Source organism: Labeo rohita, chromosome 19, assembly GCF_022985175.1.
Source record: "Labeo rohita strain BAU-BD-2019 chromosome 19, IGBB_LRoh.1.0, whole genome shotgun sequence".
Classification (NCBI taxonomy): Eukaryota; Metazoa; Chordata; class Actinopteri; order Cypriniformes; family Cyprinidae; genus Labeo; species Labeo rohita.
The window spans coordinates 15,778,009-15,800,945 of NC_066887.1; the positions used below are offsets into that span (position 1 = coordinate 15,778,009).

General features: G+C 36.7%; 1 protein-coding gene across 2 annotated transcripts in view; it reads left to right on the top strand.

The window, feature by feature from the left end:
• Nucleotides 1-22,937, top strand: part of phf14 (PHD finger protein 14) — a 120,398-nt gene that overhangs the window by 50,622 nt on the left and 46,839 nt on the right. The window contains exons 12-17 of one of the 2 annotated variants that reach the window (XM_051136952.1): nt 1,155-1,261; nt 1,474-1,605; nt 3,494-3,656; nt 19,124-19,180; nt 19,370-19,491; nt 20,154-21,698. In XM_051136952.1, coding sequence (XP_050992909.1) covers nt 1,155-1,261; nt 1,474-1,605; nt 3,494-3,656; nt 19,124-19,180; nt 19,370-19,491; nt 20,154-20,160 — 588 coding nt within the window. In that variant the 3' untranslated portion in view covers nt 20,161-21,698. Of the gene's footprint in view, nt 1-1,154; nt 1,262-1,473; nt 1,606-3,493; nt 3,657-19,123; nt 19,181-19,369; nt 19,492-20,153; nt 21,699-22,937 lie in introns of those variants that run through there. The other variant, XM_051136951.1, reaches the window with a different exon arrangement.

Consider the following 22,937-nt stretch of genomic DNA (forward strand, 5'->3'; position numbering starts at 1 on the left):
CTCGTCCACGTAAGGCAAATACATGAGAAGACAGGATAATGCAAAAACTCTCAATGGGGAATCGGTTCAGCACTGCAGCTGGAATTGCACTCTGCACTGACCAAGTCTCTCGCAGAGAGAAACAAGGCTAAGCTCACCTTTGCTGAAAAGCATGTTGTGTGGAAAGAGAACTAATCCAAAGCTAACTTTAGTGATGAGAGCAAGTTTAATTTATTTGGGTCTGATGGGAAACATTTTGTTCAGCGCCAAACTGAGGAAAGACTTCCTACTAATTTCTGACAGCTGTAACCCTCTAAAATTTTAGTTGTCATCTTCTTTCATGTTACTGTGGTTACTGTTCACTAACTCTGATTAATGTGTTTTCCACAAAATAAAGGTTTTTGTTGAAATGTCTTGGATATTTAGTCAAACATATTAGTAGAACAGTGGATATTCCTTCAAAATTTGAGCGATGAAGATTAACGATATTTCAGAAAAAAATCAAGCATTTATAGATTGTTCGCTAAATTTGATCTCCACTGTGTATTGAATGGAAGACAAAGAAAATTCTGCACACAGCACTCACAGAAGAAATGTTTAAGAATATTAATAAACAAGCAAAAGATGCCAAGCGCTCAGGGACAAAACATTTTTGATTGAACGCTAATGATGATGTAAATTGAAAATGTTTTGTTCTTGCTTTAAGCACTTTTTCCTCTTAATAATTTTACTTTTCTACTCACCATTTGCATTCCCTTTCATTTATTTAAGCCTTCATACAAAAGTAAAAGTAATAGCTCTCTTTATCTGTCTGTCCCTCTGTCAAATATATTATCTATCGATCTATCCCTCCGTCCAGTTGTGCAGTTAATTGAGGAGAGGGATGTGCTAGCAGACAATAAAACAGGCTGAAATACCCAATAGAGATGCACTGAAAGGACACAAGCCATATCCAGTTACCATAATATCGTACTGGAGCTGGGCTCTTTTGACTGGGGAGAGTAAGCATCCACTCGGATCACCTAATCAACTGTATAGCACTGCCCTAGCAAACACTCAAGTAACTTTCTGAAGTTATGAAGGTGTAGGTTCAATATTATGATGTTTGTTTGTTAATAAATCATTTTATTTGTCCTTCAAATGTAGTGAATTTCAGTGCTATGATTTATTTGCAGAAATTAAACTCGCCTGCAGTTCTAAAAGCTCCCAAAGAGAGAAAGCCGAGCAAGAAGGAAGGAGGATCACCAGGGAAGTCGTCGAACCTCCCAGCTATGCTCTACAGGTTAGCTTGCAGTCAATACAGAGTGCCAGCAGGTGCCTAGCTTCAGTCCCAACACCTGGCCAGTGTTATTTTAGTATCCTTTTTTTAAACGTTGACCTGGAGTTCATAATTTATTATGCGCTAAAAGATGCAAAAATGTGTGAAAAAAGTTGCAAATATGTTTTAATGTGGTTGTGTGCTGTAAATTAGAAACCATTTCATGTTCTGTGCAGCTGTGGGATCTGTAAGAAAAACCAAGACCAGCATCTTTTACTGCTATGTGACACCTGTAAGCTGCATTATCACCTGGGCTGCCTGGACCCGCCTCTCACACGCATGCCGAAGAAGACCAAAAACAGCTACTGGTGAGAACAGCAATGGAAGTTGGATTTAAAATGTGATAAAATTATCTTCTGGAAGTGCTGGCATCTCTGAAGCAGGGTTTTTAATAATCAGTACTGGCTAATAGTTATAAAAATGTAAAACTGCTATTCAAAAGTTTAAAATCAGTACATTTTTTATTTAGGTTAGGTTTTTTTTAAAAATAAGTATTCTCTGCTCATCAAGGCTGTGTTTATTTGATTAAAAATACGGAAAAAAACAGTAATATTGTGAAATGTTATTGCAATTTACAATAGTGGTTTTATATTTTAATATACTTTAAAATATAATTTATTCCGGTGATGCAAAGCTGAATTTTCAGCATCATTACTACAGTCTTCAGTGTCATGTGATTCTGCAAAAATCATTGTAAAATGCTGATTTATAATCAGTGTTGGAAACAGTTGAATAAAATGTTAAAAAGAATAGCATTTGTTTAAAATAGCAATCTTTTGTAACAATATACAGTACCATTCAAAGTTTGGAGTCAGTACAATTTGAAAGAAATTACTTTTAGCCACCAAGCTAAGCTTGCTTAAGTGATAGCAAAGACATATATTGTTAGAAGTATATATTGTTATTTCTGTTTTGAATAAATGCTCTTCCTAAAAAAGTTCCAAAAAAATATTAAGATGCACAATTCTTTCCAACATTGATAATAAATCAGCATATTAGAATGATTTCTGAAGGATCATGTGACACTGAAGACTGGAGTAATGGCTGATGAAAATTCACAAAAATAAATTGTTTTAAAGTATATTAAAATAAAAAACTGTTATTTTAAATTGCAAAAATATTACTTTTTTCTGTATTTTTGATAAAATAAAAGGTACTTTGATTAGCATAAGAGACTTTTATGTTTTATAAAAAAAAACATAAAAAATCTTACTGATTCCAAACTTTTGAACGGCAGTGTAAGTAAATAAAAACACTCAAGTACTAAAAAAAGATATTTAGAAAATATTGAATTATGTACTTGCATGTCACTTGAACAAAAACCAACATCAGAAATCAAATTAAAAATCCTTCATAGAGGAAACACATATTTTATAAACTTTCCTTTTTTTCTAAACTGTCAATTTAAAAAAAAAAAAAAAAAAAAAAAAAAAGTAATCACATTACATGAAATGCTAATAAATAAATCAAATTTATATATATATGAATCAGGGAACGTGATTAATTGTAAGATTTTTATCACGTTTTTGTTATAATTGCTAAATCAACATGCTAAGTTCACAAGTCAAAAAAATTTTTTGTAATGTCTATAGCAAAATAAGATGCTGTTTCAAATTCTAAGTGCACTATTCCACTTTCAGTGCTTCATGTTTACTTTCATAAGGTTATACTAACTGTCACTTTGAAAATTTATGTGGAGCTCCACAGTTGCGTGCGTTTCTGTGTTTTGTTTATTTGTCAAGCTGAGCCCATGCTTTCGCTGCTGATTCGAGTAATTCATTTAATCCATGAATAAGAAAGCGTGATGTCGTTCCGCACTGCTGGATGGAAATTAGAAAGCATTTGAAAGATAAAATTGTGTGGGGGGCCAAGTCGTACCTAATTACTGGCAACTGCCTGCCCCTGAGACAGTAATACTGTATAATCAAAAAGCTTTTGCTCGCACTAAAGAATTTGGCTATTCCTTCTCTTTTATTATTGTTTGTGCGGGATATTTTAACAAACCTTTTGTTGGAATGAATACGACACATCTGCTTTTGATGGAAAAACATTGCCATGGACCTTGAAAGCCACTTTCTCATCTCAAAGATTTCTCCATATTGAGAAATCAATAAGGTCAAATGAAAGCAAAAGAATACCTGACTCCTTTGTCTTGCTCTCTCTCTTTCTTTCTGTCTGTCGCTCGTCCTTTTCCAGGCAGTGCTCTGAGTGCGACCAGGCCAGCAGTGACGAGGCTGACATCGCCATGGAGACGCTACCAGATGGAACCAAAAGGTCCAGGAGGCAGATCAAGGGACCAATCAAATTCATCCCTCAAGAAATGAGCCCAGAGCCCAAGAAGCTTCAAGTGAGAGGGACTGTGAGTATGAGCATATCATGAGTTCACTGATGACGAACGTGTGTTAAAAACCAATGCTTGAAATACTTGGGCTTCTACTACACTCTTAAAAATAAAGGTTCTTTATTGACATGGATCGTTCCATGAAGAACCTTGAACATCCATGGAAACTTTCAAATGCAGAAAAGGATTCGTAAGATTTTTAAAATGTTCTTCAAAATGGTTCTTTTAAAGGAGAAATTCACTTCCAGAACAAAAATGTACGGATGATTTACTCACTCCCCCCCTTGTCATCCAAGATATCCGTGTCTTTCTTTCTTCAGTTGATAAGAAATTATGTTTCCTGAGAAAAAAAAAATTAGGAATTATCTCCTTAAAATGGACTCCAATGGTGCCCCCAAATTTGAACTTCCGAAATGCAGTTTAAATGCAGCTTCAAATGGCTCTAAATGATCCCACCCGAGGAAGAAGGGTCTTATCTAGCAAAATGATCAGTCATTTTCTAAACTAATTGACAGTTTATATACTTTTTAACCTCAAACACTCATCTTGTCTAAGTCTGCGTGAACTTCAAGACAGTTAGGGTATTTTCTTCCTCAACTTCAAAATCGTCCTACATCGCTGCAGAAGTACTGACCCAGTGTTTACAAAGTGAACATGCAAAGAAGATCAAACGCCCTTTACAAAAAAAATGGTAAAACTGCGATGTAGGACGATTTTGACGTTGAAGAAAAAAACGAGACAGGAGTTTTTTTGACTGTATTGACCCTGATTATACAAACTATGCATGCGTATCGCAGAGCTAGACAAGACAAGCATTTGAGGTTAAAAAGTATGTAAATTGTAAATATTTTTGAAAATGACTGATTGTTTCTCTAGGTAAGACCGTTTTTCCTTGGCTGGGATCGTTTATAGCCCATTAAAGCTGCATTTAAACTGCATTTTGGAAGTTCAAACTTGGGGCCACCACTGAGGTCCACTATATGGAGAAAATTCCTGAAATGTTTTCCTTAAGAAACATAATTTCTTATTGACTGGTGAAAGATCTTGGATGACAAGGGGGTGAGTACATAATCTGTAAATTTTTGTTCTGGAAGTGGATTTCTCCTTTAAGAACTGTTTACTGAAAGGTTCTTTGGGGAACCAAAAATGGTTCTTCTATGGCATCACTGCAAAAACACCCTTTTGGAACCTTTATTTTTCAGAGTGTATCTCTTTTCCACCAGCCAGTGCTGGTGCCAATTCTGCTGCGTTTCACAGATTTCCACTAAAGATAAAAGTGGTTTTCTAACCGTGGGCCACTAATGCATCGCTTCATCAGTTATGTCTTCGTTCAGCTCTCAAGTCATTGAAAACATGGCTGAGAGAGACCCACATATCTCTTGGAAAATGTTGCTGGAAAATGGGATTTACTTGGCTCAAGGGACTTTGTCCACTAGTCCATTTTAAGCTTCGTCTAGCTTTCTCTGATTGGTGGTTTAACTCTAGCTGTTGTCTTAGGTGAAACATTCATTCACTGACGCAAAATTGATTCTTTGCTCCTCACGTAAAATGGATAATTGACCTGTTCTTTAGTCTCTTGAGGTTATCGGTGAAGGTCAGAACAGCTAGCCTTGTTGATTACTTTGAAATGGACAACCTAAACACTTTATCATCTGTAATTGTTTTATAAAATCACCTTGAAACTGATACAGCCATAATTAAGCCATCAGTAAAAATCCCACTGGAACTGCTGCCTAGCATTTCAGTTTTATTGGAACATTAGCATTTAGAATTGTTTCCGAAACTTAACGAGCTGCCTTGCTGCCTGCTCCATACAAAGCTGCTATAGAAGATAGCACAACCTATGTCTTGCTTGGCTTAAAAGGGACATCAGATACCCATTTTACACAAGTTGGTATAATTCTTTAGGGTCTTCATAAAATGTCTGGAAAATACTTTGGTTAAAATTCCTCAATGGTTGGGTAAAACAAAACCTGTTTTACCTTGTCAAAACAGCTCTGTTCACAGCAGCCTGTTTTGTTGCAAGTCTCTTTAAATGATAATGAGCTACTGCTTACCCCACCCCACTTTTCCGTTTGTTTTTGGGTTTTTTTGTATATTCGGTGGCGCATTACTATCAAAAACAAAACTCATTCACTGCATCCTTGGTGGCTCTGAGAGAAAATTAAGGCTCTTATTTTTTACTTTTATACCTCACTACAAAACACCTGAATTGCACTGCATTGTTGTCGCTACATCTGCTCAAGTGCAGAAAATGGCAGACAGTGTACAACTGGCTGAGGTGGGACAGTCTGTCAGCAGTCGTGGGCGGGGCCTGAGCAGTATGATGTCATACTGCTAAGAAAATTAAAATGGCTGATATTTGAAACAGTTTAGGTTTTTGGGGCATTAAAAAAGGAGTGAATGGATTTTTATCATTGTAGGGTGGTATTTTGCATGTAATGTCCCCTTTAAAATTGAATCAGATACATTTGACAATTGCATATTGCTAAACTAACAGCACAATATCAAAGACTGTGTATGAGAACCAAGACGGTTCATTCAGTGGGAAAAAGTGTATCACATATTTTGGCAGAATAAGTCCCACCATATGCAAAAAAACAAAAAAAAAAAAACAGCTGCCAACTGGTAAAGTCAGTGCTTCATTGCAGCTGCTATTAGAAGCTTCTGGTTTGTATAGAAACAGTCTGCTTTTAAATGCATACTGGGCTGCACATATGCTTTTGGCTTTATGTGAAATGTACACTTGTTAAATGATATTTAAGATTAAGAAATAACATTTTCGGACAGTTTATCTGATTTTGTTGCTGTTTTAAAAAAAAAAAAAAAAAGTTTCGGCACCGATAGCCTTGTAAGCAGTGTGACGATATATGGCACAGTTGCGCTCCGGGTGTCCCAAGTTCGAATCCCACCTCGTGGACCTTTCCAGATTCCACCCCCATCTCTCTATCTCACTTGCTTCCTGTCATATATCCACTGTCCTATCCAGAGAAATGCAAAAGCATAAAAAAAATAGTTAGCAGTGTTTGAGATTTCAGTATTTCTCCATTCCATTTAGATAGAAGTTGGTCTTGCATGGCTAGAGGCGATGCTAATACGGTCTTCTAGTGAACTGACTTTCCTAAAGGGATTTTGAGGATATCCTAGTAAGCATAAAAAAACAGAATGTACAAATATTGGATAAAATCCATGTGTATTTGCAGTTGGCTGTTTTTATTGTTTTTACTTTTCATTACTGAATATAATATATTTTATAGGCTTTTTATAGTTTAAAGCATAAGCTGAGGTAGATTTTTATCACTGAGAAAATTGTAATTATAACTAAATGTATTTACAAAAAAGAGCAACCTGTTCAGTAAACCACTGTTTATTAAAAAAAAAAAAAAAAAAGTTTATTAGTTATTTCCCCTGCTGTACCGTACTGAATCATATTTGTGTACCCTTACACCCCTCAGTGTTTCCTCTGCCATGTTATTTACACAACGGCATGTCATTTCTGTCTCTACCATAGACTGCAAAAAATATGGACGTAGTGTCCATGACATCACCTTCTGAACATCGCTTCTGAAGAGCATTTTTGAAGCTCTTAGTGGGCGGGGAGTCGGCCGTCGCCATCTTGGAATCGCGTCACTACACGTCACTCCCAGATAATCGAAAATGGGCAAAGACGGTGGTGACAGCAGCGGCAATCCACCCATCACTCAAGTGGCCACGCCCTAAATTATGCAGAACCTAAGGCTTAATATAATTTAAACGGATGAGTTATAAAAAAAAAAATTCACCCCCATCACAATTGACATGAAATTAGCAAAATTAGCTATATAGACCAAAATCACTTTTTGAACCAGGCTGTAAACATTTTTTTCTGCTGTAAAGTTGGGCATTTTAACATGGGGAGTCTATGATTTACTCTATAGCACAGAATACCACAGAATTCATACATTTTTGGATGAATAAATCAAAAGTAGGTCTCTCACTTAATTCGAATTGCAATATGGACTATTGTTTGTAAATATTAAAACACAAAAAGACGGTTTAAATATTAATCCTCCATGTTACGCTTGGCTCTGTATGAATGAATGGCGGAAATGTGGTTTTGTTTACTACACAAATACTGAAGCACACGTGACGCTCGCAGTTATTTTCGGTCGCTTTGTCTCATTATATAACGACAGGAACACATGAACTTCATCTCCAGAACTGCTGTGAGAGTCACTTCATGTGAATTCTACTATTTCTTTTGAGACAATTAGCATCATATCATAGTGTATATTCACAAAAACTAACTGGCAACCTGTCAAAGTACCGTTTAATATGTAACAGAAATCTAGTAGTCTTGTTACTTTTGTACAGTATAATGTAGGTGTTTATATTCCTATTTCTGGCAAATTTAAAGAAACAATTAAAAGCAGAAATTATAATAATAACAGAAATAACAGAAACAGCAAATAAAAAGGGTTTAATTTTCATTTCATTAAAAATAAATAAATGTTTAACGGCACAATATGTAAGTTTTCGCCGCTACCTGTACATTTAATAACAGTATTTTAATGTCATCGTAGTGAATTATCTGCAAAGAACATGAAATTTGATTCAAAATTAGCCTTTTACTGATATGTGACTATTTGTCATGATTTGGCTTAATGATGCACATTTTTACCTGTGTAAAACAGTCGTTCTAAAAGTAAATTTGAACGAACCCACCACATATGCAAGTATGGCTAAATGTTTTTGTGCAGCACATACTGTATTTAATTACATTACCATAGGTTTGCTCACCAGACTTGGTAAAAACTAGGGATGCACCGAATTTTTGGCCGCCAAAAATTATTGGCCGAAAATGGCATTTTTGGTTTTTGGCCAAAAGAGAAAAACAGCTGAAAATATTCCGCTCTATGAATGTGCGTTCTGCTCGTGTACCGCTACTCATGCTCACCGGAAAAACAGATCAAATAATGCACCTATAGGAAGTTTCTATGTAGATCTGCATACGGTAAAACTACAACTTCCGCATTTGTCCACGTGTTTTGCCATAGTATTTATAAGCGGTAACAGAGGATGGTGCGGATATTGCATCATTGATAGGCGACAATGACCAGGGACTGGTCATTATTTAAAACTGGAATTTCTCAAGGATTTACAAATCCTTGAGAACTTCTGAGATAACTTAAGTACACAAGTGCATGCAATATATAACAGTGGTTTTTGGACATTTTATTACAAAAATATTACATATTGTGCCTTCAATGCCTTAATCCTAAGGGGAAACACTGCCCCTAATAAGAATCCATGCATTTAGGAATTTTTCGTGAGGGAAAAGATTTCCCCACCCAGATTTTGCCACAGGTGCAAGCTGGTCTTTTATCACTGACCAACAGAAAACTGTGTGTAGTATTGTTAGCTCTCCTGTGATGCTTTTAAATGCTGTCTTTGTAGGCAGCTCACTGTAACAGTTAATATTTCATTGTCAGTTGAATGATCAGACGTGTGCACGCGCTACCTCCAGCTGTAGAGGCAGAGTGCCACATTGAAGTGTGAGGGTAAGTGTGTGTGTGTTTTTTCAGACTTGAGATAGGGCTTGTCTTTCAGGCTCTCCATGGCTCTCCACTTATCACTGTCCAGCATTCTCTGATCCTGCGATAGCGCTCCGGCAGCCCGGCTCCCTTAAGGAAGACAAAAGATATCCATCGGAGAAACGACATGCTCTCCAGCCCTCCTTCATTTTGTCTTTTTCAACCTTTTGTTTTAAAGCTTAGTCAATAAACCCTTCCCTGCCAGTTTTTTAAATCGAATTAGAAAGTAAAGCGCAATTTCCGCAGCGCTGCAGCCACTCGCCTTGGCTGACGGCTGTCAAAATAGCTCACGCAAAGGTAAAAGGAATGACTTCTGGACAATATTTTTGTTTGCTGTATTTACGCGAGAGTGTGGGCTTGCGTATGCCAGGCAGGGTTAATGTGTTTTCCCTTTAGTCTCAGAGACGCGTGCCCAGAAGTGAGGCGAAGGCTTCGGTGGAGAGCAGCTGGATTAAAAGGCTTTTATTTTTCTCTCTCTTCTGTAGCTCCGGCTAAACTCCACCAGAGAAAGATGCTTCATTGCAGAATTTATCTTCACTTGTACTCCAGAGTGTGGCAGCAGCTCAAGGAGCCCTGCTTTGCATTTTTAATGCCCTTAACCAGCCGGTGTGGCGGTGGCAAGCCCTTGTAAAGCTGTGTTCTGATTTATCACGGCCGGCTAATCGACCCCCCTCCATCCCTCCGTTCAGGAGTCAGTGGTGTTCGGCTTCGCTAATGTGCCGCACTGTTCCGCGGCAACTGAATACCGGCCCTCCTGCGCAACTGAAATGGCTCTCATGACTGACACACACTGAGTTTTTGTCTAGAGTCTATTGGACTTAAAAAGCTTTGTGCATCATTTGCAAGACTGAGGGCTTTGGAAGTCTTGCTATAATTAGTGCAGCTTGCTAAAGCAAGGGTCACTTTTCATCATACTTAGGATTGTTAAACTTTGACTCATAACTCACCGTTTGTGATACAGACATTTTGTTTTTGGACTTGGTAGACAATAAAACAGGTTATGAAATCCCATATACTTACTATAATGGGCTTGTGCAATGTCTAGTGACCAGAATATCATAGATGCTAAGAGTTGGGCTCTTCAGATTTGGCCCATTAACTAACCACCTAGCAATCATCCAGAACACCCTAGCAACCACAAAGCAATGCCCTGACTACCACCCACAAGAAGCATCGAGCTTAATGGGACAGGGCCACTTTTGCAAAGTCTGTTGCAACACATAAAAAAGAAAATCAGTTTGTTCATTTATAGTATTGATTAACCAATTTCCATGTTTGTCTCTGTGACCTTTAAGTCAAACAGTTCTATAGTTTTGTGAACTTTGTAGCAAAGTTTTTATTATTTTTCTGATCGAACAGCTTTTTGATTATTTTTGGTTTTTGGTATTTTATTTTTTGTAAAAAAAAAATAATGATTAATAATAATAATAATAATAATAATAAATCATTATTTATTGCTGTTTTTATTTTTTTTTTATATTTTTATTTATTAGTTTATTATTTTAAAAATAATAAACATTTTTTATTTTATATTATTCATTTTATCAAACAAACTGTTGCTTATTATTTTTATTATGTTATTTTAATTATTTATTATTTTGAATGTTTTTGTAAGGTTACATTATTATTATTATTATTATTATTATTATTTTTTTTTTTTTTTTTTTATTTATTTTTTTTTTTCCAAATAGTCCTATAGTCTTAGGAACTTTGCAGCAAACTATTTTTCTGATCAAACACCTTTTTGATTATTATTTTAATGGTGTTATTTTAATTATTTGTTATTATTTTTAGTTATTTTTTATTTTACATTATTATTATTATTATTATTATTATATAGTATAGAATTATATATAGTATTATTTTATATCTATCCATCCATCCATCCATCCATCCATCCATCCATCCATCCATCCATCCATCCATCCATCCATCCATCCATCCATCCATCCTCAGACTGTGCCCTTTAGGTCAAATAGTCCTACAGTCTTAAGAACTTTGTTGCAAATCATTTTTCTGATCAAACACTTTTTGATTAATATCTTTATGATGTTATTTATTATTATTTTTAAAGATTTTTATTTTATTTTACAGTATTATTATTATTATGTTATTGTTTATTTTTATAATTAAAAGTATTTATTTATGTATTCATTTATTTATTTATTTTTTTCCCCTCAGACTGTGCCCTTTTGGTCAAATAGTCCTGTAGTCTTCGGAACTTTGTAGCAACTTTTTTTTTGCCTTTTTTGTAGCAACTTTTTTTTTTTGGTTGTTATGATTATTATTATTATTATTATTATTATTGTTGTTATTATTGTTATGATTATTATTATTATTATTATTATTATTACTATTTATTTATTTGTTTTTATTTAATTACTTTATTTATTTATATTGCATCTCAGACTGTGCCCTTTTCCTATAGTCTTAGGAACTTTGTAGCAAACAATTTTTCTGATGAAACGCCTTTTTGAATATTTATTTATTTATTTATTGATCAAACGCTTTTTTTAAAATGTACTTATTTATTTTTATTTGTTTATTTTTACCCACCTACCTACCTACCTATCTTCCTACCTACCTATGTGCCCTTTAGGTCAAATAGCCCTATAGTCTTACAAACTTTGTTGCAAACTATTTTTTTTTATTCAAACACCTTCTTGATTATTTTACATATTTGTCTTAGTTTGTAAGCCATTAGTCTTTGAATTACTTCAGTCGGCTACTGTTACGGTCCCTTTGTATGCACCAGTAGTTTTTCCAATCTTGTGGAAATTGATTCAGGGTTTTTTTTTTTTTTAAAGATGCAGCATTTCAAGGTCCTTAATTAAAAAGTAGTTTTTTCGCAGAGTCGTCTTGACTGTCCTCCTCCAAGTGCAGTTTGTTGTTAACCCTTTGAGCGGTACGGTCCCACATATGGGATTCTATTTTCTGTGCCCCTGGGAGTACTGTCCCACATATGGGATTTAGAACGTTCGGTGACGTCACGCAACTGCCAAATTCAAACTGTGTTTTCGCGCGTTGGTTGGCGCTGAGCTAGAGAGAGACGCTTGCTGTGCTTGTCATACAATCACAATTGTGCAGTGTTTTCAACGACTTAACGTTTATTTTAGGTTTCAGGAATTTAAATACACATAATTACTAGTAAAACAATACATTTACAGTTTGTAAAATACACACGGATGTCTATGGAAGCAGCAATAACAATCCATTCAAGTATAATTTGCCGACGTGTTTGATTTATATCAGATAAACATAATGAAAGTAATGATATAATTCACTCCATTCCTTTCCCACTTCACCAGCTACTTACTTGAATGTATTTCGGGAAATTTACCGAAATACATTCGGTGAATTTACGTGCTGTAAATCCGGCTGACTGGACTCTGAACGGCAGCGCGAACAAACATGGCGGCGCCCATCTCACGTTATAGATCACGATCCTGATCATTTATAAAGGTTTTAAAACAGCAAAATACACTCACTTACACGTATTCGTGAATCGGAATATCAGATAGTTGAAAACATGGTAAGCAAGTGTGTGAATATTTTGAATAAAAAAGGAAAAACGAAATAAAAGCGATACGTCTGTCATACAGCGCTGTAGTGGCTGCGGTGTCAATCATGACGCGTCGCCATGGAAACAATAAAGTGAACGTTCTAAAATAACGGTCGCCTAAAAAAAACTCACTCTGGGGGGTTCGATAGAATATTTTAAACTCACCACTGAAAGGGTTAACGTCAGCCCTTCACCACGTTTACAGTACTTTCCCGTTACAAAGAGGATCTCGGCGCAGAGGACCACTGATCTAGCCTTTAATAGATTACCTTAATCGAGTCTGCCGTAATGAAGGAATAATGAAATAAATGAGTGCCTTTGTTTGGTGCCACCATCGAGGGAGAAGTGGCAGAGGCATTTAAGTGCCAATTGGCAGTGTGGAAGCAGTTAGCATTTATAATGATAAGTGTTCCATCTGCTGTGTGGTGGCAAGCCAAAGGCGACAGATGGAATTGTTTTCACAATCTGTTTAAATATGTTGTCGTTTTTTTCTTCTCTTTTTAAAAAGCCCCAGCTTGGCACACTTGTGCGCCTGTTCGCATTAAGGTGGAGACGTTTGATTTGACTCGTGCAACGCTGCTGTTGTTTTTCTTGTGTTTATCAGCCTCTGATGGAGATGAAGAGTTGATCCGCTGAAGGTAGACAAGAAAAACAGCACAAAAAGTGTCTCTAAGCGAACAGGAGAGTGCTCTGTGGAGAACGAGTTCGGATACTCAATCTTGGTTCGTGCCGCACACAAAAATCCAATTTAGCAGCCAGCGTTGACCCAATTGCGGAATGGCCTTATGTGCGGATAGAGAGGGGCACCGGTTGGGGCGGGTTGTGGTCCGGGCTCTAAACAAAGGGATTGAATCCCTCTATGGCACACGAGGGGGAGCCGGACTGAATGAGAGATTTGGATTAGAGAGGAGCACCACTGTTTGACATCTGTAGCTGCTACAGTGAGCTGCAAGTCACCAGCTGCTCTGCGTGAGCTGTTTACTCGTGGAGAGCGTTAAACTTTGTTCTGTTCAGCTTACTGCCACATGGCTTGAACGACATCACATTACAATCCAACTGAGCAGCTTTTCAAATCTCATTTTACTTTTGTTTATATATATTTTTTATAATGAAGCCCTGAAGCGCAAAGGACTGTTGGAAACATTTAGAATTCCTTATTTTATCTAATGTTATTTTGACTTCATTACCTACTTCTGAATAGGCCTGTATTTCCCTAGTATATTGTAGGTGGAAAACATGTGAAATAAGTGCTATGTTCAAATTCGTGATATTAATAAAACCAGCAATATGGCTGGGTGATATGGGCAAAAAAATTATCACGATTTTTCCGTATCAGTCGATATCGATAATTATCACGATAAATGTCAAATCTCTATTTCTTTCAAGTTTAAAGTCAGATTTTTTGCTCCGAAGTGAAAGTTGTAGAAACCAGACCATTAATTTTGCTTAACAAAATAAATATCTAAATAGCAAAATTAATTTCTGCATGTTCTAATGAGTTGTATTGTTTCAAATCAAGAAACAGATTTGGGTTGTCTGATAATGATAATGATGATGATGATGATGATAATAATAATAATAATAATAATAATAATAATAATAATAATATCATTTTTTTGTCTCTTAGAAACGCACATTTGATAGTAGCTTGAGGATGCAGAGGTACATTTTTGTTCATTATCAATCAGTAACATCTGTAAAAATTGAAGCAGCCTCAGTTTTATATGGCTATATTCTGACACAGTTTTTTTTTTTTTTTTTTTAAGCGTTGGTCATAGTAACAAGCATACTTTTAAATCATGATAAACATAGTTAAAACCACACATAATGGTACCTCAATACCATGTAAAAAATATAACTACATGGTTTTATAGGTAGCCTGTTTGTATGAAAAATGGTCCTCTTAAAACATTCAGTATAAATGCACACATGCTATAGCTTAATCACAAATACATACATACTATAACTATATACCATTACTCCTGTAATAAAATTTAATGTGAATATCCCACATTGCTGCCACAATACCATGGTGCAGTGACTGTTACTACAGTAAATCCATGGTAAATGATGGCGATGTGTAGATTGAAAAGCCTTCTGAGTCATTTGTGTTCATCGCTGAATTCAGGTGTTTCACACTGGATCTCACAGTGCTGTTTAGTGCACGCGTGACAGAGCCATTCACATATCACATCTTTTGCATGCTCAAGTTCGTTTTTTCCAATGCGGCAGCTGCACTCATACGGAAGCGACGCGGTCGTGCCACGCTCGTTTTTTTTCAGGCGCGTCCGTGCCGCATCGAGATAATAAAAAAAATGCAACCTTTGTAAGGAAGGAAGGAGGGAAGGACGTGACGTGTGGCCAAGTACGGTGACCCATACTTGGAATATGTGCTCTGCATTTAATCCATCCAAGTGCACACACACACAGTAGTGAGTAGTGAACAAACACGTACACACACCGTGCTCAAGGGACTCACCTCAGTCGTGGTATTGAGGTTGGACAGAATGCTGGTTATTCACTCCCCCCACCTTCAATCCCTGCCGGACCTGAGACTTGAACCTGCAACCTTTCGATTACAAACCCGACTCCCTAACCATTAGGCTGTTTGCACTTTGGTTCGAGCGGATAAACGGTCTGTGTGGCACCATTCAAATGAATCACGCTGTTCTGCTTTTGGCACATAAAAATTCTATAGGACATTTATAGAACTCTTCATATCGTAATATCGTTATCGAATTATCGCCCAGCCCTAACCAGCAACACAAGGGACTACTGTATATACTCTTTTAAAATGCAGCCTTTGATTTGATAATCACGATTTGATATTTCAATTAGCTGTGTAGCCCCATTTGTTTATTTTAAAGGAATAGTTCAACCAAAAATGAAAATTTGAATAATGTCCTTATTACCTTTCTGGGTCTTGAGGGTCAGAAAGCTCTTGGATTTCATCAAAAATATCTTAATTTGTGTTCTGAAGATGAATGAAGGTCTTGCAGGTTTGGAACAGCATGAGGGTTAGTAATTAATGACATAATTTTCATTTTTGGGTGAACTATCCCTTTAAATGTTACTTTTGATTTATTTTTTGTAAACCCGTGACCCCTGCGGTTTCCTCATTTGGTGAAACCCTGTTCTACCCCATTATTATTGGAACATGGCAACACAATAGAACTAAATGGTTCACATCATTAAAAAAAGGTCAATGCTGCAAGTGTCCCATCACACTTTTTTGTTTTTGTTTTTTTTTTTTTTACTATTTTTGATGTACTGCACAGTTACTCCAGTGATTTAATTGTTTTTCTTTTAGAAAATAACTTGACCGTTACATCAAATCTCCTTATGATATTTCTGACAAGCTATTTGTCTTATAAAATCTAAATTGTGACATTATGCATAAGATTTTATTCCTGTTCTCAAATGGCCAATACAAAGTCTTTTATGGCAGTGCATTTTCAAAAATAACATTGGAAACAATTTCGAAGGTGAAGCTTAAAGTCCCAATTGAAATCAAAATTTACGTTTTTTTTGGCCTTACAGGGGTCATCGGATACAAAATTCACTTTTACATATTGTTTGAACATATATGTGTTGCCAGTTTGTGTACACAACCATCATATAATGATAAAAATCCACCAAATGGTTTTTATTTAATCCCTTTAACCCTCTGGGGTCGAAAAAAGCGTCTGCGCGGTTTGTGGCTGTTTTTCTGAAAACGCCAAAAAGAACTTAATTTTCTCCGTCATTTTTGATCGTACAGATAAGAGCAATACATCAATGGAATCTGTAAGGATTCATCCTTATTCATCCATTCATAACATCCCCCTTTTCAAATCAAGCCTTCCCCAGCGTCTTGGCTATGTGACGTCATACAGATCAAGGCCGCTCCCACGATAGTTGATTGACACAACCGTCTTACCTTAGACCTGCCCTGAGTGAGCTGTAAACAATCCACTATTGTTTTAAAGCCGGAGCAGGGACGTAGACAAGAATGTCTCCTAAGCAGCTAGGGTGTTCTGTTGTTGGATGTAATAATGAACTGCTTCTATTTATTCAACTGCAGCAATTGTGAGTTCTTGGGTGCCTTCTTCAGGCGTATTTGGAGTTTCTGCGTGTGAGCGCCCTCTGTCCTTCGGATGGAGATTTACTGCTGATCACAGAACCGTGCTTCACTGAAAGATACGCATGATAATCGCAGCTTTTGATTAATCGCGATTGTTGTTGGATGTAATAATGAACATAGTAGTCGTCATTTACTCCCGACAAAGACGCAGAGGATTAATCTTACTTTCGTTTTTAAAGGGAATTTGCTGATCCCCGATCTGCCTAAATGTGTCTTAAGTTCACGCAAATCATTCATGGTGCAGTTTTACCGACAGAAAAAGTGAGGGTTTTAGGGACTAAAGTTAACATTATGGCTCGTCACCCCACAGAAGAGAGGGACGGGATGAGCAGAGCTCATTAGCATTTAAAGGAACATGCAACAGAGTTTTTTACACTGCCATTGAGCAATTTTAACCAAAGCATGTTATAGACTTTTAATTAAAAGACTCTAAAGAATTATATCAACTTGTGGAAAATGGGCATCCGATTGCCCCATTAAGGTTATCTTTAATCTAGTGTGCTCCAAAACAATGACAACATTTGCATTTACAAACTTTATTCAAAACTTGCAACTTAAAACTTACCGTTAGGGCTGCACAATTAATCGAAGGCGATTGTCATGCACATTTTTTTCAGTAAAGCCGGTTGTGTAATCAGTAGTAAATCTCCAGCAAGTGCTTTTAGATGGAGCAACATTTAGTACACAGAACTGTAGTTCACTGAAAAGCTACGCTATATTGTGTTCATTATCGCAGATGGTTAAATCGTGTAATTATGAAATTGAAAATAATTGTTCACGACAATAACAGCTGTTTGCGTAGCTTCTCAGTGAAATACGGCTCTATGTAGAAATGCTGCTACATCTGAAAGCAAGTGAAAATACCACATTTAATAACATGAATTTTACTCCAAACTCACTTCATAACATGATTTGAGCGTTTGAATTAAATCCTTTTATGAGATGTGGCTTTTTACACAGAATAAGGCACGAATAGTATTCATAGAATTCTGAGCAGTGATGAAGGCATTGTATTATTATATACTGTATTATAAGGACAACTATGATTAGAAAGAACTCACATAAATCATACATTGTTGTAGTCGCGTGTTTATTAGTCACGTTGAATCAATGAAAGCAGTTAAATCTTGTGTTTATTCAGCTGCAGCGATTGTGAGTTCCTGAGTGCCTTCTTCGGGCGTATTTGGAGTTTCTGCGTGAGAGCGCCCTCTGGCCTTCGGATGGAGATTTACTGCTGATCACAGAACTGTGCTTCACTGAAAGATACGCATGATAATCGCAGCTTTTGATTAATCGCGATTGCGATTTTATTCCGATTTATCGTGCAGCCCTACCTACTGTCTCTAACTTCCGGCAATATGAATCATCGATTTTGATGACATCACACTGCACTTCAGCTTCTCATCAAACTTTCTGTCCAGTCAAATGCTCTTTCTAATCTGAAGCATTCTGTCCCCTACACTATAAACAGACGCTGAACCTGCAGCTGCAGCTGAAATTGGTCATTTGTTCAAAGAATTTGTGTTTTCTGTATTGTGAGTGGCACTATATAGGGGATAAGGAATGATTCAGACAGCGAAAATTTACTTTCCGCAGTGCGCACAGTCTGCTCCGGTCCAGAGATACAATAACATGGAGCGGATCATATGCTCAAGTTGGCGCAGACCACAAAACATATCAGACCCAGTTAAATTCAAGACAGAGTGCTGTATTTTATAGTCATACTAAAGAGATTGTGGCTGCCATACGCTGTCACATACGAAGCTCAACGGCTCTGGCCCGAGCAAAATGCTATTGGCTATTTTTAAAAAAAGGTGCGGACTGCTTGATATGTCCCGCCTTGTCTTCCTGTTTCAGTTGAAATGACGTCACCACATAGAATAATGCTGCAAAGCACTTCAGTGGACCTTTAAAGCTGATTTGTCCATTCTGAACTAGTGACTTAGCATGTTTTTTTGTACTTTAGGACTTTTTGTCATTTTTTTCATTAGTTCTCCTTTTTTGTAGATTGTTTCTCAGTGGGAGTTTAAGTGAGAATCCATTTGAAATAATTATTTTAAATACCCCATTCAACAAGAATCCTTAACCCAAACGTTAATCATTTAATTCCAATGTTCATTTGAATAATCTTAAATACAGTAATCTGACATTAGAAATGTGTCATTGTTCTTCTGAAAAGTTCAGTGTTCTGTTTCTTTTGACCGAATCCCATTTTCCCTTTGTCCAGAGAACCAGAGGCCAGAAGAGGAAGCGAACGTCCATCTGCGAGGAGGAGAAGATTGAGGTGAGCTTTCCTTTCCTCACACCACACTCCTTTAAGACTGTCTATCTCCCTCATCTACCTCTAATATTTAGAGAGCGTGATGAAGGAAGACAGCTTGTGTATGTTTACACAGCAATCTCAGCCCTCTCCACTCACCAGCTTCATTCAAACACACACGGCGGTCGCCTCTAATAGCTTGCGTTTCCATAGGAACCGTCGCCGCGGGAGCGCAGACAGAGGCAGTCGACTCTGCAGAAAAAGCCCAAAGCCGATGACACGCGGACCGAGTGCACCACCTGCAAGGGCCCCGGCGACAACGAAAACCTAGTGAGGTGGGTAAAGCTCGCGCGACGCGCGTCTCCGAAGCATCTGCGTGCGTGAGAGCGTGTTTGATCTGCTGGGGGAGGGGGAGGTGGGGGTTTATTTGCCTCGTGATTAAAGTTCAGGCTTCATTATAAGGACTCTGCCATGCATGTGTGAGTGGGAGGCAGCACGGGCTCCACAGGGCCTTCTCTATTTGGCTGCCACATGTATTTGCTCACTTGGTTTGGCAGTAATGAGCTGTCTGATTTACTGTCACCACTTGGCCTCCGGTATGAGGTTGCGGTTGCTCCGAACAGGATTATTTTAACGTAACCGTCAGATCCAGATCAATTATCCTGTCTTTTTCCTTTCTTTAACACCTCCTCGTCATGCTTTTCAATGCCGTAACCTCGTTATGTTTTGCTAAAATATATGCAAGCATGACTAAGAGACTTTTAATTGACACTCACATAATAGAAGTGCCAAACAGTCACCACTTCGATTTGACACAAAGCTGTTTTTGGATAATTGGAAAGTGGCCTGTCTGGTTACAAGTACTTCAAATCGCGGAGTAGAAGATATGCAATGTTTTACCGTCATGCAAAGCGGCTAGTTCGGGTTAGCAGCTGTTTGGCCTCGGCTGTGGTGTGAGGTGTGTTGCCCTGACTCTTTCTATCTTTGCATTGAACAGGTTGTGAGAGCCGGGCACCACTTCCTCCCCTAGAAAAGGACAGATGAGAGAGAGACAGGGAGGGAGAGAGGGAAATTAACTCGTTTGAAGAGCGGCGTTGGGGTCGGGGAGGAGTCGCAGATGGCCGCCTCCGACCGCCACCTTCGACCGTCCCCTTCGACCGTCCCTTGACAGACTTGATCATGGTTAAACGACGGTCCGGCGAAAATTTTCCGTATGTGGACTAACATTAAATTGATTCAGTTTGCACTGGGAGGGGGAGATCAACCCTCATTGGACACTATAAACGGACTTTATATGGACAGAATACTCAGTTAGCCAGTTTGGAGGCACGTGCTCATCCATAGCGTCGTTCTTTTGTGGAATACATGCTGGTTTTGGGCCTTTTGCTCTGTGGATTAAGCCAGATTCTGGGCCGCTTCACCATCTTTGCAAGCGATTTGCTCTCATCTGGCCTTCCTGTTTGGGCCTTCTGGACTTTTTCTCTGTCTCTTTTACATTGGCTGTAAAACAGCACACACCTCACTCGATCAGCTGTGTTGATTGAGTCAAATGTGCTTCTGAAAGCTAATTGTGTCTTCTGTCTTGCTTTTTATTAAGAATGCTTTTAATGCTTTTTTTTTCTTGACTCTGCTCTATTTTGCCTGTGATGTGTGAATTGTATAGTTAACAATGATTAGATGATAGAAGTTAGAATCAGTAGCATCTTCTTTTTATTTTTTTTAATGTTTACATTTTTTACTAGTTGCTGTAGCGTAATAGCTCAATATGATAATATCAGTACTTAAACTTATGGTTCTTTCTTTAGTAGCATATCAGTGATAGGGCGAATCTCACAAAAACATATCCGGGTGTGTTTCACCATTTTCATATTTTGACATTTCTTTTATGATATTTACGCACATTTCCATCCCGAATCTTATTACCATAATGCTTTTTTGCCTTTTTTTTAAAACATTTTTTTATATATTTATTTACGTTAATTCTCATTTGATAAACTGTTTTTGAGATACAGTGTGCAGTACAATAGATGTAACTTTATCACTGTGCTTTTGTTAATATTTTGACATTCCCAAATCTTACTGCCATAATTCTTTTTGGTCATTTTCTTGTGTTTTTTTACATTTGTATTATACATTTGCTTATTTTCATTTTCATTTGATAAACCATTATTGTGATACAGTATGCAATACAACTTTCTTACAGTACTTTTTTTTTTATAAAGTTGAAGTCAAAAGTTTACATACACCTTGCAGAATCGACAAAATGTTAATTATTTTACCAAAATAAGAGTGATCATACAAAATGTATGCTGTTTTTTATTTACCTGAATAAGATATTTCACATAGAATATGTTTACATATAGTACACAAGAGAAAATAGTAGTTAAATTTATAAAAATGACCCTGTTTGTTTAGTGATAGTTGTTCATGAGTCCCTTGTTTGTCCTGAACAGTTAAACTGCCTGCTGTTCTTCAGGTCCCCACAAATTCTTTGGTTTTTCAGCATTTTTGTGTATTTGAACCCTTTCCAACAATGATTGTATGATTTTGAGATCCATCTTTTCCCACTGAGGACAACTGAGGGACTCATATGCAACTATTACAGAAGGTTCAAATGCTCACTGATGCTCGAAAAGGAAAAACGATGCATTAAGAGCCAAGGATGAAAACTTTTGAACAGAATAAAGATTTTTTTTGTTTAGTACTGCCCTTCAGAGGCTACAGAACATAGTTAAATGTTTCCCAGAAGACAAACTAAGTTACATTTACCCTGATCTTCAAATTCGAAGTGTTTTCACCCCCCGGCTCTTAATGCAATGTGTTTCCTTCTGAAGCGTTAGTGAGTGTTTGAACCTTTTGTAATAGTTGCATATGAGTCCCTCAGTTGTCATCAGTGTGCAAAGATGGATCTCAAAATCATACAGTCATTGTTGGAAAGGGATCAAACACACAAAAATGCCGAAAAACTAGAGAATTTGTGGGACCTGAATGATTTTTCAGTTTAACTGTTTAGGACAAACAAGGGACTCATGAACAACTATCACTAAACAAACAAACAAAAAAATCAGCTGTGGATCATTATGACTCAAGTGTATGTAAACTTTTGAACAGGGTAATTTTTATAAATTTAACTACTATTTTCTATTGTGGACTGTATGTAAACATCTTTTAACATTTTGCAAATTCTGCAAAATTTTGTAAACTTCTGACGTCAACTTATTCGGACATTACTTTTATAATATTTAAGGACGTTTCCATTCCGATTCTTATTACCATAATGCTTTTTGGACATTTTTTTTGTATTTTTGTAATTTTTTTATTATATATGTATTTATTTTAATTCTCATTTGATTATTAAATATTACAGTGATACAGTATGCAATACAATAGTTTTACTTTCTTACAGTACTTTTTTTTTTTTTCTTAATTTTGACTTTTATTATATTTAAGCACATTTTCCATTCCAAATATTATTACCATTATGCCTTTTGACCATTTTCTTTATTTTTTATTTTTTTATTTTTTTTACATTTGTATTGTGTTTGCTTATTTTAATTCAAATATGATAAACCATTATTGTGATACAGTATGCATACAGTGTACTTTCTTACAATACTTTTCTTTTTGCTTTTTTTTTACTTGATATACTTTGATATATAAATGCTTTACAGTTGAATTTTTTTTTTTTTTTTTTTTTGCATTGTTAAATAATTTAAATAATGTGCCAAATTCTCCTGAAATTATCATCGCTCTCTCTCTCTCTCTCTTTCTCTCTCTCTCT